We start from the raw sequence: 17515 nt of genomic DNA, 5'->3' as shown, positions 1-17515 counted from the left end.
CAAGCTGCTACCTCTGTATCAAGTAACGAGGATCCATAGATATAGAATAGAGAACTTAAAACATAACATACAATTGAATAAAAACACATTCAAAAAATCCAGGTTATTTTTATTTTATGTTTTTTTTTTTAGGTTCACTTTGTTTTTTAAAACTGTACCGTACTTCATTTTGGCAGTTTGAGCCATTGCAAATTGCGTAAAGCGATTTGCAATTCTTGTCTTCGCCGCTAAGGGGCACTAATGGCCAAGGACATCATGCAGAAAAGAATATTTTATACGGTCCTGTACTCTAAATTGCTGTGCCTGAAGACACTATTGCAGTCTCACATTGAGCTAACAGCTTACACTATTTACTGTATGTTTTGAAATGTGGGTATTTACCTGAGCACACAACATATACGCTCGCAGGAAAACGTTGACTTACTGTTATGAACGACCAGCAACAGGCTACACAAAGGTTAATTATACCCTCAAGAGCTCTTTCACTATACGTTATTTGTTAAGAACGAGACATCATGCAGAATACTGTATAGCTATTGCTGTGAGTGTCTCAAAACATTTATTGCGCTAATACACAATTTTTACTTTTGAAAAGATTTGAAATATGGGCGTAAAAGGAGCCTATAACGGCTATAGTTGGTAATGTTAAGAAACATCTAAAAGCTGTCTTGGTATTCTTTGTAATAGATGATGAAATGTGCGTTACTGTTATTATGTAACGTGGATTAAGGTTATGGCACTCGTTTGTTGACAGGATCGAGAGTGGAGAAAAGGAGAGGAGAGACGAATTTTCACTCCCCCTTTTTGCTGCTCACATCTGTTGCTGAGGAGATGGGAGTCTGACTCCATTCGTTCATACTTTCACAGCATGACGGGTTGCGTCGGCGCTCGCTGCTGATTGAAGTTGAAAGACGAAACCTGGAGAGCATTCATGTTTACGTTCTCCTAAAGTCATTCGTAGGACAAGGTTTTCTTTTCAATTCTGAGGAATGTCCCGGCGCTGGTGCAGGCTGGTCCTGCTTGGCGTGGAAGTGGGCATTGTTGTGGTGGCGTTGGTGGTCGGCACTGCGGGACAGAGCTACGACGGGAGAGAAGCCGGGTCGTCCTGCTATGGAGGATTTGACCTGTACTTTGTTTTAGACAAGTGAGTGCTTCAATTTTTACTTTTTGATGGCATGGAAATAATGCAAGAGGGAGGGGGAAAAGGACATTATCTTCTGACTGTGTTGCTGCTTTTGCATTCAAGCAACTTAATTGTTGCATCCTACTTCATAGATAGCAATCTGTATAATTTAGTGCTTGAACAATTGCCATAAACCCAAGATTAGTCTATGGTATTTTAAAAAATGTAAACAAACAATGTTGATCTGAAAAAATGTGCATGAGTAATCATTTTTGATTGGAATAGAAACAATATGTAATATCATCTTTTGACTGAAACATGGTTTCAGTCATAACGGCCCTCTGAGGGAAACCATAACTCCAATGTGCGAGTTTGTCACTCTGCTTTAAACTGCAAGTGAACCTAACTGGGCCCTCAGACAGAATCACAGCATCTTCAGTTTGTTATTAAGGTCAAAGATACATCCCCTGCATTAAAATGGTATTCATTGAACAGATTAGCATATCCTCCGATAAGTAAAGCAAATTGTTGACCAATTAACTGACGTCAACATGCTAACGCTACTTTGAAAGTACACAAAAGCCTAAATTTGAGCATCTCTCTTCATTCCGATTAATTTAATCAAAGGCCAGATTATTGCATATGCAATAATAAATATGTATGATTGCAAATCTTAATGTGAGTGGTCAACACAAAAGAAACAGGATCTAGTAGTTGTGTTTATTTACTTCCCTCTATGAAAGCGTCAAGGGCTCCTCATACTTTTACGTCAAAACAAATGCTCTTCAGTTCAGCAAAAAAAAAAAAAATGCTTCTATTTGAGGACACAGGTCTCGCAAATCAGTCAACACCACTTTAAGCCGTAGAAAGCATGGAGCAATGAGAATCAAAGATGCTCATTTGATCATAGAACTCACTGCAGGGATTTGTGTTGTCAAACTGCAGCCACGCGTCACTTATGGCAGCTGAGTCCACGTCTTTGTCCCAGCGAACCCTTTCTCCATGAGCGCCAGCTGTTCCAAAGAGCGTTTGGCTCCGCCGGCTCTGGGACTCACATCACACGATGATAAATGAAAACAGAAGCGGAAAGAGCCTCTTCTCTTGATTTACTCACTGTGTTTTCAGTTTTTGAAACATTTAAATTTGGTACTGTGGGTCCTAAACTTTTTACACCACCACTGTAAATACACGATTCACAAAAAGTTGAGGATGTTTTAGCTCAGGTAAAATTTTCAGTATGAATCTGGATTGCATGAGAATTCTTATGGGTGAACTTTATTTGACCTTCTTTAACCTTTTTAAAGCATGTCTGGCTCAGTGCTTCTCATCCTTTTTTTCGGTGATGTACCCCCTTAATCATTGCAAAGCATTTTTGGGGTAAAAAAAGAGTCTTAAAACATGCCATCAGTGTTTGATATATCAAACTTTAGAACCCTTCAAACTTCATTCATATTGGTCCACAAAAATAGAATCAACCTAAAGTGTCCTTTTAGATCATAGATGAAATCTGAAAAAGAATAGAAAAAGAAACTTAAAGAACTTATTTTTAATACATGTTTTCCACAAAAACTAATCAATATAAACTGGCAGACGTGTTCTCAAAAAGAAATCAAATGTAAAAAATATTTGTCCACAGAAAAATATTAAACATAAAGTGTCCTGCTCTGGGGTTACAGCAGAGATCTGTTCACAAAAATAAATCATTAACTTAATTATCAATAAATATTTGTCCTCAAAAATGAATCAACATAAAGTGTCAGAGCTGTTCTCAAAAAGAAAAAAAATATGAATAAATATTCGTCCACAGAAAGATATTCAACATAAAGTGTCCTGTTTTGGGATTACAGTAGATCTGTTAATTATTAATAAATATATGCCCCCCCCCCCAAAAAAAAAAAAAAAATCAACATATGGTGTCATACCTGTTCTCAAATTAAATAAGTATACATCTATATTTGTTCACAGAAAAATATTCAACTTCAAGTGTCCTCAATTGGGATAATAGTAGAGATATGTGCGCGCACAAAAAAAAAAAAAACATTAATTTGAGAGGTAAAGAGGTGGCACGTGACAAGTTGGGTCGAACCATTCTCGTATGGGGGGAATCTACAATGAATGCAGGAAATTGAATAACCTACTGAACATAGCATTTGTTTTATGAATTTATATTTTCCTGAAACAATTAATTCAATAATTATTTTTAAAGGATTTTTGCCTGTTTGTTTATTTTCTTCAAAATCTTGAGTACCCATTGAAGTTCTTTCAAGTTCCCCCAGGGGTACTAGTACCCCCAATTTGATAACCACTGGTCTAGCTCTCCGTGGTTGCAATACTTCTCGAGTGTTGTTTTGTAAAGACAAAACCGGATTGCAAAATGATGTGGAAAAACAATAGCTATGAGCAATTTTAGAAATGCTTTTTTTTTTTTTTTTTTTAAAGGTCTGGCAGTGTGCGACACTACTGGAATGAAATTTATTACTTTGTGGACAACCTGGCTTACAAGTTCATCAGGTAGGCTGCACTCAATTTTTTGGAATGAAAGAGCGCAGGAAACAACTAAAGGAGATTAATCGTCTCTTTTTTTTGCTCTCAGTCCTCAGCTGCGGATGTCTTTTATCGTTTTTTCAACAGAAGGGCGTATCCTCATGGCACTCACAGAAGACAGGTGCCACATTAATAGACTTAGTTGTGTCTTTTTGTTATATTCTCTACTTCACATATATTTTTTTTTAACCATCCAGAGAGCAAATACGAGCCGGCTTGGAGAAGCTCAGCATGGTCCAGCCGGGTGGAGACACCTACATGCACCTTGGTTTGTCAAAGGTGAGTCATTTCTTTTTATCAATCGGCCGGACAATGCGGGAATTTTAGATCCGTATAAATGCTTTCCCACTGACTTCTCCTTCAGGCCAGTGAGCAAATTTACTACGGCACAGGGGATGGTGAGTTTGACTTTTTCACACTTAATCATATACTTTTCTTGTGCCCGTCCACTGCAATGTAGTTCATCCATCTGGCAGAATCATCAGCTGGAGCCAAAACAACTGCTGGCTGTTTTTGTCATGCAGATAGATAGATGACTGTATTATAGCATCTATGGGGTCTTGTTTCATTCCGTAGTCTCATCTATGCTAACCCAGTAATAAAGTTATAGTTGGAGTTTTTTTTTCCACGAAAAACACTTCTAACATATAAATACAAAATGATCAAAAGAGGAGCAGTAAAATTATTACATTGCGTTAAAACCTTACATGAAAGGACATTTGTAAACTGAGAACCCTGTACAGCCACCACTCTTTAATTTAGGAAAAAAAGAATGTTTCGATTGACGCCATATTTTGGTGAATGACATTTTTAAGGGGGTTGCCAGACAACCTGGTTGGCCCCTAACCGCTTGAATCTTACTCCTCCTGCTTTAAACTTAATGTATAAGGGTTTTTTTGGTGTTGCTTTGCAAAATTAAGGAGAAACATACAGCAAAAACACACATACAGTGTTAAATTTGTATAGATTTAATATATTTTTATGACCTATAAAATGAGTGTCATGCTAATTTTCATTGTTTTTTTTCTGTCTCCAGGCTACCGGACAGCTAGCGTCATAATTGCTTTGACGGATGGAGAATTGAGGGAAAATCAATTTGATCTGGCTCAGAGAGAGGTAAGAAATGTATATTCTTAAGATGCCTATCAAAGTCACCAAATCTGCTGTATTTGTTTTTAGCAAAAGCTAGGTACATATTTTAAAAATGTAACGAGGTGTCCCTCTTTCAACATGGAAAAAAATGGACAGATTTGCGCTTTTAGAGTCTAACATATTTGACAACAAAATGGCCAACCAAGCACAGCACATGCACCCAAAGAAGTGCACAAAGAAGAAGAAATACAATCTAGTTTGCTGTTAGCTTACACTATTTGGCAACTACGTTGCCTTTGCAAACTACTTGATGCCATTTTTGAACGACTCGTGAGACGCGTTACACAAATATTCAAAAGGGGTTCGTCACGTTCATATTTCATATTCAATTCCCACACATGCTCTCATGATCACTGCTAAAATGCTCTTTCACACACAATTTAAAATTCACTCACGATTAAAATCACAGCACGAGGTGATGCCAGGAGGGGCGCGGTTGACCTCAGGGGACCGACATTGTTTTTCTCACGTGAAGTGTCATTTTGTCAATGTGTAAAAAGGTTACAGATTTATGTGTACAGTACGTATACAGTTTGTATAATCTTATTTATAGTCAGTGCATCAATTGGGGTAGGCGCGAAAAGATTTCTCATTTATAGGAGAGGGGGTTGACAAAATAGAATTGAGAACCACTGTGTTAACAAAACCAAAACATTTTCACTAACACACTAGTAAAATGGTCTAACATATAACTGAAAGCTCTTACAACAACTTTTGAAATGCTCTCACACGCAACCTGAAACTCATATAGAGTACCCACTACTGAAAATTGTTTTGCTTTGATTCTCTATGGGCGTAACCCGCTATCACGCCTGTTTAGTGATGTCACAACATATGCGATCCGTCACCGATGAGGCGTGCATGGCCAAACAACACTTCCAGCTGCCTTTTTAGTGATCTGACCTTTGAGGTCAATCTTTCTCATGTTGTTTATTGTCTTTCAACCCAGGCTAGCAGAGCGCGCCAGTTGGGTGCCACCGTTTACTGTGTGGGAGTGAAAGACTTCAATGAAACCCAGGTGAACAAGTCCGACCGTACGATGCATGAAAACAAGTGACACAGAATGAAGATAAGAATTTCTCCACAGCTGTCAACAATTGCCGACAGTGAGGACCACGTCTTCCCTGTGACCGACGGTTTTCACGCGTTGCATGTGGTCATTGACTCGGTATAAGTCATGTCCCACACTCTCTCATACAGACCTAGTAAATTGTCTTATAGTCATATTTGATCAGATTTTTGTTTATGCGTTGCTGTAGATCCTAAAGAGGTCTTGTATTGAGATTCTGGCTGTTGAACCCTCTAGCATCTGTGCAGGAGGTAATGCTCCAATTCTTTTTATGATTTCATGACTCGCCAATAATATTGTTCCCGTCGTCTGGATAACCACTGCCTGTTTACACGAGGTCGCATGTCGAGAAAAAATTCCTGCCGACACAATGACGCATGATGAAAACATGAACCCTTTCAACTGGGTAAATTTGCTTGTAGCCCTGCAAGTAAATCACTTCAATGCTACTTCAGAATCTTTCCAGGTGGTGATCAAAGGAAACGGCTTCTTTCACGCCCGCGATGTTCAGAAAGTCCTCTGCAGTTTCCGCATCAATGACACAGAGACTTTTAGTAAGTACCCAATCTCAACGCTGCACATATTGTCATTTGTGGCGTGCGTAATAATTTGACTACCTAACTTCAGAAACATTTATTGAGCATCAGGGTGGCGGGTTCAGATTATACTGTACATAAAAGCGCAAATTGGTTTGGCTCTCAGCAGTTATTAACATTTCCAGCGGGTGGGGTGGGGGCTTGTGAATTGAGATGCCTTTAAGCAGGTCTTATATAAATCCCCACCAAGACGAGCCAAACCAAAGTTCCCAGCATATTTGTCGGCCAAAGTGGCCTTAAAAAAAAAAAAAAAACCTCTTCAAAAGTGGCAGATAGATTTTCCAGGAGTTTGGCGAGACAGTTTCAAGTCTCTCACTGGCTAGTCATTAAGCAGACGATGAGTGTGAATCAACTTAACAGAGCAAATAAGATAACTGAGAACATGTTTATTGGAGTATGGCTTGCTGCTGTTGTGCTTGTAAACAAAGAACATGAAGATAGTGTAAATACAGTATATTAGCTATAATGTGTACGTTAGATGGATCTAGTTAGAAAGATAAACAATAGTGTCATCAATAGAATAAGATGAGCAAAGACCAACCTAGACTGTGAAATGATTTACAATTAGTGTGTGTGCAAAAATCCCCAAACTATTTATAGACCTGAATCAATAAAATCAAGTTCCAATACCACTCAGCATTCAAAAATCAAAATGCAGCTATAATTACAATTCTTGCAATTCCCCCTCTAAAAAAAAGACCACATCAGCACCTCCTCACTGCTTAGGATCAACTGGTATAATGCTCAAGCCTTCTCAGATGTCCGTCTGCGGAGGGAATGCGGATCCCATCGAGCAGGCGCGCCGTCTTTGCACACGCATTTGACACTCGCCTTCTTGGCCAGTGTAAATAAACCGCAGGCCAGCTTATTGGCCTCTTTTCTCACTTGCAAGTGAGGAAGTCCAGGAATTTAGTTCAAAAAAATGTGCTGATGTTTGAAATTTGTGATGGCTTCATGATTTCAGTGCATCAAACATAACATTGGCACCGTTTTTTCAATTCTGGATTTATCAACCAAATTCAAGCAAAGGGGGAAGAAAAGTTGAGATATACATCCATGTTTTATTTGAATCTTTTTTCAATAACAGTTGTCTTAATTAAGGCTAGGTTAAGATGGGGATTATCCCAGTTGAGTTTGATATCCAAAGGTACGGCCCTGAAGTGCAAATCACACAAACAAAAATCTAAGCTTCCAAAAAAAAAAGAAACCACAAACAAACCAAAAACTTCTTACAAGAGAGAAGCACACAAGAAAAAACAAGCAGACAAAAAAAACTAAGACAGAAGAAGCAAACTAGGAAAAATATGCAAACAAGAAAAAAGAAGCAAACAAGAAAAATGAAGCAAACAAAAAATGAAGAAAAAAAAGAGGAAAACAAGAAAAAATGAGTTCTAACGAGAAAAAATAAGCAAACAAGAAAAAGGACACACGCAAGAAAAAAAAGAAGCAAACCAGAAAAGACACAAACAAGAACAAAGAAGCAAATAAAAAAAAAAGGATGCATCCAAGAACAAAGAAGCAAACAAGAAAATGGATGCATCCAAGAAAAAGAAGCAAACAAGAAAAAGAACACACAATAGAAAAAAGGCAAACAAGGAAGTGTGTCCTTTTTCTTGTATGCTTATTTTTTCATTTTGGCTTTTTTTTTTCTTGTTTCTTGATTACTTCTTTTTTTGTTTGACTTTTTTTCTAGCTTGCTTCCTTTGTCTTGTTTGTGCATCTTTTCTTTTTTGCTTATTTTCTCTTGTTTGCGTCTTCTGTTTGTTGTTCACTTCTTTTTTTTTCTTCTGAGCTTCTCTTGTAAAGTGTTTTTTTTTGTGATTACTTTTTTTTTATTGTTTAATGTTTTTGTTTGTGTGGGTTTTTAACTTCAGGGCCACCGTGCCTTCGGATATCCCACCTCTTTATCAAAATTGGTTGTGATATTCCCCATAGCCCTTTTGACATGTTTTTTTAACAACTTCGAGTATAGTGCTTAAGTCGTATTCTGTATTAGGTTAACACAGCATGTACTATTATTGCACAGTGAAAAGACCGTTGGTGGTGAGAGACACCTACCTACTGTGCCCTGCTCCTGTTTTGGAAAGAGAAGGAATGTAAGTAAAATGTACTAAAACCAAGATAGAGGCACCATGAGTAAGCAGGAGTGCTGATTATACCACCAAAGTTGTTGGAAAATATCATTCATCTTATTCACAAGCTTCCTTCTCTCTGCAGGGCCGCCACGCTTCACGTCAGCATGAACAACGGCCTGAGTTTCATATCCAGCTCTGTCACGATTACCGCCGTCACCTGCGTGAGTATGTTCAAGATGAGATGAAAAAAAATGTCTCATGTGGAAAAAAATACCATCATAGTATCTTTATTTAAATACAAATGCCCTGTTGTGCATCGTCACCAGTCATTGTAAATACCTGGAAAGCAGCGCTATAACTATCGACTATGCTTAAAATAGATTTGCTCATTGATTATTTCCATCAGATAAGTGAGTAATCAACCCCCCCCCCCCCCCCCCCCCCAAAAAAAAAAAAAAAACCCATTAAAATTGTGTTTTCTGAATATATATATAAAGAATCTACTATCGTTGGATGTGACTTCAAGTGAATGGACATAACTAATAATTCTTTTTCTGTTCTTGAAAATGGATATAATTACTCAATTATAATTATTTTCTGTCAAAATTTGCTGATGCTAACAGGTTAGAAATCATAATACCCTTTAGTTCACACATACATATCTTTATACTGTACTGTATGGTTTATACGGCGTTTAAACGTGTCCCTAAAGTCACTTTTAGATGGTTTCTTCAACAATAATCTAAAAGTAAACTTGAATGTGGAGCTGCCTATTAGCTACGTTTTTCCACAGCCCTACTGGAGAGTGGTGAATATAACCAATCAAAGTCATGTAAAATTTACAAGATTATTTTGGGCAGTTTAAAGGGATTATGAAACCGAGGTTAAGATATCCCTATTTTCTATCATTAACAAAATGTATAGTAATTATTGTACATTTGAAAAAAGAAAAACCAACAGCAATTCAAGAGGCTCCAGTTCTATTTTTCTTCTACTGATCATAAAATCTTAGATTTGAAAAACATCTGTCATACTGTACACCTTCTGCTTTATGTTACCACATTTCATGAGCAACGTTGACCTAGAAAAACAACACAATATTTAAAGTTAACTTTAGAGGGCCCATGCATTAAAATGTGTTCTGTTTTACATCCAACATATAGGAAATTAAATTTGCACCCCTCCCCAAAGTGGAAAAAAAACGTTTGTTTTTGTGGCTCAGGCGAGCTTAGCTGTCAACTTGTTTGCCAGTTCAAATGAGGAAATATTTTTATCATCAATTGCAGACACAGTTGAATTCTTTGTGTCCGTTTCTGCTATCAATTATGCACATGGCTTTGTGAAAACACCCCTGCTCTTGGTTGAAAACATCAGCATTTTCCAGTTTTGCCGGTGGGGGTTAGGACCGTATCCAGAACATCCCTTTGATGACTACCCTCCATGGACATAAAGGGATAGAGTTTTGGGGAACAGCGTGTGTCTAATTCCAAAGTTACGACTGGAGAAAAAGCAGTAGATTACTTTCAATGCAGTTGTGTGTCTAGTAAAGGAACATTTTTATCAAGACAGCAAATGAGATAAAACAGCTCACTAAAATGATTGATACTAAAGGGCTTGCAAATGTAGGCATGAATAAAATATGCGGTATATGTGTTTTAATGATGCAAATGTATTTTTCTGGCCAGTCCGATGGCACCTTTGTGGCCATCGCTCTCCTCATCCTGCTTCTCCTTCTCATCATTCTTCTGCTGTGGTGGTTCTGGCCTCTTTGCTGCACTGTGGTAAGACGATGCATCTACACTTCACCGGCCATTTAATTAGGTACACCTCATTTAAAAGATGTTTATTCACCTTGTACTGTGTGGTTTAAAAAAATTTAAGCTTGTTAAAATAACTCGGGAAATTTGGGGGTTTATTTTCTTTATTTACTTAAAAATGGGCAAAACATGCCAACGCCAATTACTTCAATACTACGTTTGGCTGTTGGCTGAGGTTAGTGACAGAGTACAGCACGTTCCAATTTGTTCCAATTTGTGAACAAAACTGGGTTATGTTGTCAGAGTGGAACTGTCATAAACTGAGAACCTCCTGTCATTTTACAACATGCAACAAAATTGGATTATCGGTCTGTAAATTTCACACACACACACACACACACACACACACACACACACACACACACACACACACACACACATTATATATATATATATATATATATATATATATATATATATATATATATATATATATATATAATTACGTAACAGCTTTTTCTGATTGTCATGCAGGTCATTCATGAGCCACCTCCACCTCCGACAGATGAGGAGTTTTCTGTAAGTGATTTTTCTGAACTCACAAAAATTCAAGTCATGAGAGTACAATAGCACATCTGCTTAAGACAATTAATCGGATATGTGTATTATTAACCCCTGGATATCTGGGGATTTTTAACTAGCCTGGCATTATTATCACCAAATTTGGGCTGCTGAGTCATAATGTCGTCAAATATAGTTTTACTTTCTGCCCCAGCCTTTTGTTCAGTGGCATCAGCCCTACCCATTTATATATAGACATTTTCTTTTTTTGGGGGAGGCACATCCCCTTTATGTACAAAAACTGTAAAATTTCCATAATAGCAAAAGTAACTACACTGTATATTTATGAAACTGAAATATTAATACATGTCATAATTAAGAGTATTATGACTTTTGAAGACTCGTATTATGGGAGCCCAGGCTAAGCTAATCAACAAATTTAAAATAGTTGAAAGGCTTGTAAATGTCCTAAGTTGGCAGCGAGCGTCCCCCGGTGGTTTTGGGGTCTCAACACAAATGTTTCTATTGCAGTTGCCATTGAAAGGATTAATGCAAAAACCGTGAGAAATGCATGATAAAACACCTTGTTTTCAGTATGTCCAAAACTGACAATATTTCCAATTATGAATGGCTGAATGAGCCCAACATCTGCAGGGTGTACCCATTTGCGAGCATTTAGAAGAGACGGTAAGTCGACATGTTTTGACAATCTTTGTGATATTTTAGCCTCCTATTGTTCTTAGTATGCTTTTCCTTTGATATCACGCATCAAAAACACCTAAAAGCCCGAGTTGGGTCAAAATTTCCGCCAGGGGTTAACCGAAGATGAAATAAATAAAAAAAAAAGCGGTGGAAAACGGTTTTATCATTATAGCGTTATCCTGGTAGCAGATGAATGAAGTTAGATGATAACGGTCCTAATTTTTAGTTTTCTATGTTGCTAGCTATAATTGCGCATCTATGGACTTCATGTAAAAGTTTCCCTCTGGTGTTAGGATGACGACGATGATTTTCACAAGAAGCGATGGCCCACTGTGGATGCCTCATACTATGGAGGCAGAGGAGTTGGAGGCATTAAGAGGATGGAGGTACATGAAATGATAATGATCTGGATAAGCTCACTTAAATCCAAGTGAAAAATGCCCCTCTTTGCTCACTGTACAAATGCTTTGGGACAAGCTAAATGTCTACAAAAAAGATGTTCTTTGGTTAGTTTGCTTACTATTTTGAACTTTAGGAAATGAGAATGTGAATGCTGATAATTTAAACAGTTTCAACAAAGACATATTCAAAATAATATTTACCGGTAACTGAATTCCACATGTTCCATGATCAAAATTACCAAATGGATGGGAGACAACCAATTCAACTAATCTAACTAAGCTCTCAAACGTAGAGCAGCAGCAGATTTTGAAGAAATATTCCCAAAATGTCCTCTTCATAACATATGTTCATATTCCCACTTTTTGTGGAATATGACACATTCTATAACAAATATCCCAAATGAAAATAATTTCAAAATGACCTTCTCCTTCAAAATGTCTTAATTGATTACATACATCCCAATGTCAAAATGTTACACTTATTATTTGGAACACATTGGGACGTATTTTTCACATTCCAAGATCACTTTTTCCACATTTTACCTAATTAATGACGACATTGAAATACACATCACACTTTCAGATATCCAAAACGATTCCAACTGTTGAGCTCATTCATGACAATCGCATACAATACATCTTTCCATACACTTCATACTTTCTTGCTTTACATCTACGTTTCAACATTCCATTTAATATCCAGTAATATCCAGTATTTGAATTCAGTTCCTCTGACTTCACACACACTTTCTGGAGAAATTGCATTCTCGAAGTTTTCCTCCCTCAATTTAAAAACAACATAAAATCAGCCTTGGGACAATGTGCCTTGCTGGCCAAAATATTTAACAGAAAGGCACGTTTTTTGTCAGGGATGTAACAATTTCACAACATTACCAAAACATTTCTAAACATCCAATCACACTGCTCGGATGACAACCTTTTTGCTTCTCATGGCCACTAGGTGGCACACACTTGATATGAAAACCTTGACCCATTAACAAGAGATGCGTTATTTGATTTGATTTTTTTCTTGGCTATCAGCTGCATCTGTCAGGAAAACCTACTCGTACCTAAAAGGAGATGAAGAACATCTCCAGTGAGGTCAATAAGATGCAGTCTACCAGGCTTTATAGTGACTGACAGCAAGGCTTTCGCTAAATTGCTGAGGGCTTGAACCGCACAAATGAATGAAGCCAAGAGGTTAAGAAGGTTCACCTTTCACATCTGTCATCCAATGAAAGTCAAGGAGATGGCAGTGAAGCACGTGTCGGGTGAAGTCTCCGGGAGTATGGAAACTCGCAAAGCAAGCGATGGAAACTATTTGCGCCTTTGTTTGAAAGCTTCTCTGCAAGTTGAAGCTTTCATGACTTGTGGCAACTGTACAGAACTGCATTTGCGTAATGGACCGTCAAGGTCACTTTGACATCACCGTTTTCTCCTTCAATATGCCGGAGCCTTTGTATCTCACAGGGAAAAGAAGTTGTTCTATCCCATTCTTGCTTATTCAACTTGTTTTGTTCTAATTCTAGCTTGGTTCTTCTTCATCTCAGGTCCGGTGGGGAGATAAAGGCTCCACCGAGGAGGGAGCGAAGCTGGAAAAAGCCAAGAACGCTCGGGTCGTGATGCCCGAAGAGGAACTCGAGCCGCTTCCATCCCGGCCGCGTTACCACGTGAAAAGACCGGTCCACCCTCAGAAGTGGTATTCTCCTATCAAGGTGCTCTTGTTATCTCAGGCCGCTTCCAAACCCACATTCACAACATGCTAATAAACACAATGAAAAAAGAAGAAATTCAACAATAATATGAAGAAGGCCTCGCATAATTATGCACCACTGCAAAAACCAACAACATTAATAAACACATTGTTCCTTTCAACCACATTTAAAGCACGCATATTATAGCAGACATATACAAAACACATTTTCCCAAAAATTCATGAAGGCTGCCAACCTCTAGTTATTGTGTCCTAACCTAAAGTACACAAAAAAAATTCTGGTCCAAGAACTGCTCTGTATGACAAAAATGGCCTGGCTACGACAGAAAAACAACATTTTTTTTTTTTTTTTTTCCTGCTAATGCCAAATGCTAAAAGAATGAAATATATCATGGATATAGCTGAAAAGAAATGGGATGCCTTTTAATCTATGCCAAATGTTTCTAAGCTGCCAGGAAATAGTTAAATACTATTTCTATCTTATCAGTCAGCTGTAATAAGAAGCAGACGTGAACTGAGCTCACTCCTGAATTATGGAATCTTTTTCATCAGGTGTCATTACAGCTAACAAAAATAACATTTCTTGTGTTTGAGTCTCCAACTGTCAGAATTTACCACGAGGGACATCTGGAATGAAAAAATGTAGAGCAGATGGCAGTCAGTCTCAAAGTCATGTCATAACAGTAGCAAACAAAGTGATTTAGATTTAAAGGGTAGTTTTGAACGCACTCTGCAATAAATCTTGTCGCGTTACTATAATGTGTCATATTTTATAGGGAAAACTGGATGCCCTATGGGTTTTCCTGAGAAGGGGATATGACAGAGTGTCTGTCATGCGACCTCACCCTGGAGACAAGGTGAGGCAATATGTAACATCATATATATATATATATATATATATATATATATATATATATATATATATACGTATAACTACATTTTGAACTGCTGTTGGAGAGACTTGTGGAGCTTAATTTAATACTTGGCCACCATCATCTGGACCATATAGGCAATTATACAACTTTTTTTAGGGGGCGGGGGCTTAATTACTCACATATTTTTCAGGGGAACGCTGTTACTGGGCACTCAGGCTTATAGTTTAAATCCAGCCTCAGACTATAATGAAAACATGTAATTCTTTACAAAGAGTTGAGTCCCATGGTTCACAGAGCCATTGCAAAGATTTGCTTCATTTGTGAAAGTTTGAAGAGCCAAATACTAGGTGGATAATAAAATGCATTGTGTTCAACCGGAGCGCTCTTCAGCAGACTGATTTTTTGACACAAACCTGACAGCATGTTAACATTTGTTCAGTAACAGCAATTTAATTTAGAGAATATTATTCAACAAGTCCAAATGGTAAAAAAAAACAACAACAAAAAAACCAGTAGCTTAATGATGTTTCTCAGGAGTACTTTGGTCTGCAGAAGTCATTGAACAAGTGGCTCCTCCAGCTCCCAGCGTCAGCCTGGCGGAGCTGGCAGGAATCTTCCCTTCCTCCGTGACACTCACTCACTTACTCACTCACGAAGGCATTATTTTACATGATTTTCCATGCGCCCAAAGGCCAAAACAAAAACTGCCAGTCTGGCGCGCTTGGAACAAGTCAAGCGGCAGCTGCTTCGTGTCTGGTTAAGCTGTGAGCCCCCCGTTTATCACGGGGGATACGTTGCAGACGCACCCGTTACGAATGAAAGTTGGCAAAATAGATACGGTTTAAATAACTTTTGCATTTCAATTCTTATGATTCAAGGGCAAGTGTATCAACTTCACACGGAGCAGATCCTACCCCGCCCCTCGCTACCCCATCTACAAGCACCCCTCCACGCATATCTACACGCTGCCCTACAGCCCCCAACGTCGCCTCTCGGCCGACATCTTGGACTTGCCCCCCTCACCCACCGCCACGCTGCCCCCTCTGCCCCACTCAGCTCCTCCGCCCTCCTACACGCCCCCTCCCTGCAGGACTCTGCCCTCGGTCTCCGCGTCGCCTTCGCCCGTCACCTCCCTGCCGCCGGCGCCTCAGGGTTCCCCGCCCTGTAGAGCCCCGCCTCCATCCCGCCCACCGCCACGCCCCAGCCACGAGGACTACTGACGCATCCCATGCCAGATGGAAACCCGAACGCGCTTCTGCCATCATCTGAAGAGGGAGAACATTTCTACTTTTTTTATATTTTAGGGACTCATGTGCAATGAATTGTTTTTTTGTATGTTTCAATTAGACTGAGTACATTTCAATGTACGTATTATGGCTAATGCTTGTCCGAAGCCTTTGACTTTATCGTCGCTTTGCATAGTAAAGATGATCTTGTTTAGCTTTGTTGTCTAATGAAAAGCATATAGAGTAGGCCAACAATCTATTCAAGGATGTTGGTCGCTTTGTTTTTTTTTCTTTTTTTTCTTTTTCACAAAACAACCAAATTGTGGCCTTCAAAAGAGTTTTCAGAGCAACTGAAAACCAGAGTTGGGTGACTCCATTTTTATATTTTTAAAATAGTTTTCTAAGTGTTTCTACGGAAACTTGTGATTTGAGCTTAGCAGGTTTAGTGCAATAGTGGTCCAAAAATGGGTCAAATTTTCCCCAAACAGCAAAATTGTAAGTTTCAAAATCTTTTTCAGAGCAACTGAGAACTAGTGGGCTGACTCCATTTTTGTCTCTTTAATATAAAGTCAATTCAAGTTTGTAAAAGAAACTTTTGCTTTAATCTTAGCAGGTTTTGTGAAAAAGTGGTCTCAAAATATTTCAAATTCATCAGTTATGCATTGCCTGCATGAATGAAGATACATTTAAAGATTTAGGTAAAAAAAAAAAAAAAACTGCAAAACGTTTTGGAACAAATTGCTTTTTTGCTGCCACAAATGCCCCAAATTATTATTTTTTTATATCAAATTTAAATGACTGTTCTGGGTTAAAAATTACAATACAAGGTGGACAGTGGTTTCACTGGCGTTGCTATGATCAAAATGGGACTTGGCCCGGTGTTGCACTTGAGGATCAAGAAGGGTGCTGCGTGCAAAAATAGACCAAGCCCAACAACAATAACAAACAAATTGGAATCAACCTCTGATATAAAATTAGTATTTGGAAGGTAAAAACTTTTGTCCATTATGCGCTTCATTTAAGATTAACAATGGAGTTGGCCCACTCTGGTAAGTTGCTCAATAATAAGTTAATAATAAAGACTACCACTGTAAAAGTACCTTAGAAAAGAAAATATTCCTCATGCTAACATCAGTATGAATGGTTAGAAATGTGTAACAATTACTTAAGCCTGTTTTTGTTTGTTGAAATGTGTTTCACAAAGGGGAATTCTCAGTTGTAAAGATGTCAATGGAACCCCCTAATCCATTAATATGTGATATGCCAAAAAATGGGGGGGGGGGGACAACAACAACAAAATAAAAGATATGTGCTTCTTATTATTGGAGCATTTTCATTCAACCTGATACACTAGAGAGGCAGGTCATAAATGCCCCAGACTTCATTTCTGCATTAAAACAAAAGTGAAAAAATCATTTGCACAGAGCAAGTTTGACGTCACAAGATTTTTGCGGTTTGTCGGTCTGGAAAAATCAGTGGGCTGCTCCATTCAGTGCTGCGTCTGGAAGTTCTGATGGATGAGCAGAAATAGTTGATTTGCTACCTGCTTGCTCCAATCTGTCTCAAAGTGTTGATGGATGACTTTGTTTTTCTGTTTATGCATGGTTCATATGAAGGTGAATACATGTGCAATCATAGTTATGAATCACTTTTGACAAGATGAGCCGCATTTTTTTGGTCGGGGGAAACAAAAGATTCCGACGAATCCCAAGAAAATTTG

General features: G+C 38.3%; 1 protein-coding gene across 2 annotated transcripts; it reads left to right on the top strand.

Annotated features, from left to right (window-relative positions):
* The first annotated feature begins 832 nt into the window (after window positions 1-832).
* antxr1b (ANTXR cell adhesion molecule 1b) lies at window positions 833-17059 on the top strand. 2 transcript variants are annotated; one of them, XM_088435960.1, is made up of 18 exons: window positions 833-1144; window positions 3563-3634; window positions 3717-3788; window positions 3865-3946; window positions 4032-4065; window positions 4704-4783; window positions 5769-5837; window positions 5907-5987; window positions 6079-6139; window positions 6344-6442; window positions 8511-8580; window positions 8702-8780; window positions 10245-10340; window positions 10851-10895; window positions 11873-11965; window positions 13531-13695; window positions 14471-14551; window positions 15448-17059. In XM_088435960.1, exons 1-18 carry the CDS (start codon window positions 990-992, stop codon window positions 15787-15789), a joined length of 1776 nt encoding a protein of 591 aa, XP_088292086.1. In that variant the 5' UTR covers window positions 833-989; the 3' UTR covers window positions 15790-17059. The 2 variants fall into 2 exon arrangements, with proteins under 2 accessions (XP_088292086.1, XP_088292087.1); XM_088435961.1 differs by having other exon boundaries at window positions 1005-1144; window positions 3755-3788.
* Window positions 17060-17515: the final 456 nt, after the last annotated feature.

This window comes from Hippichthys cyanospilos, chromosome 15 (assembly GCF_059441005.1).
Source record: "Hippichthys cyanospilos isolate Australia breed blue-spotted pipefish chromosome 15, RoL_Hcya_1.0, whole genome shotgun sequence".
In the NCBI taxonomy this organism is placed as follows: Eukaryota; Metazoa; Chordata; class Actinopteri; order Syngnathiformes; family Syngnathidae; genus Hippichthys; species Hippichthys cyanospilos.
Note: the sequence above shows the minus strand (reverse complement) of the source record. Positions and strands in the feature narration are given on the sequence as shown.

What these genes read in the sequence shown, in the direction of transcription:
- antxr1b (XM_088435960.1), top strand. Translation starts at nt 990, where the DNA reads ATGTCCCGGCGCTGGTGCAGGCTGGTCCTGCTTGGCGTGGAAGTGGGC. An exon ending in TTGATCTGGCTCAGAGAGAG is followed by an intron (nt 4,784 to 5,768) that starts GTAAGAAATGTA and finishes CTTTCAACCCAG; the next exon opens with GCTAGCAGAGCGCGCCAGTT. An exon ending in AAGACTTCAATGAAACCCAG is followed by an intron (nt 5,838 to 5,906) that starts GTGAACAAGTCC and finishes ATTTCTCCACAG; the next exon opens with CTGTCAACAATTGCCGACAG.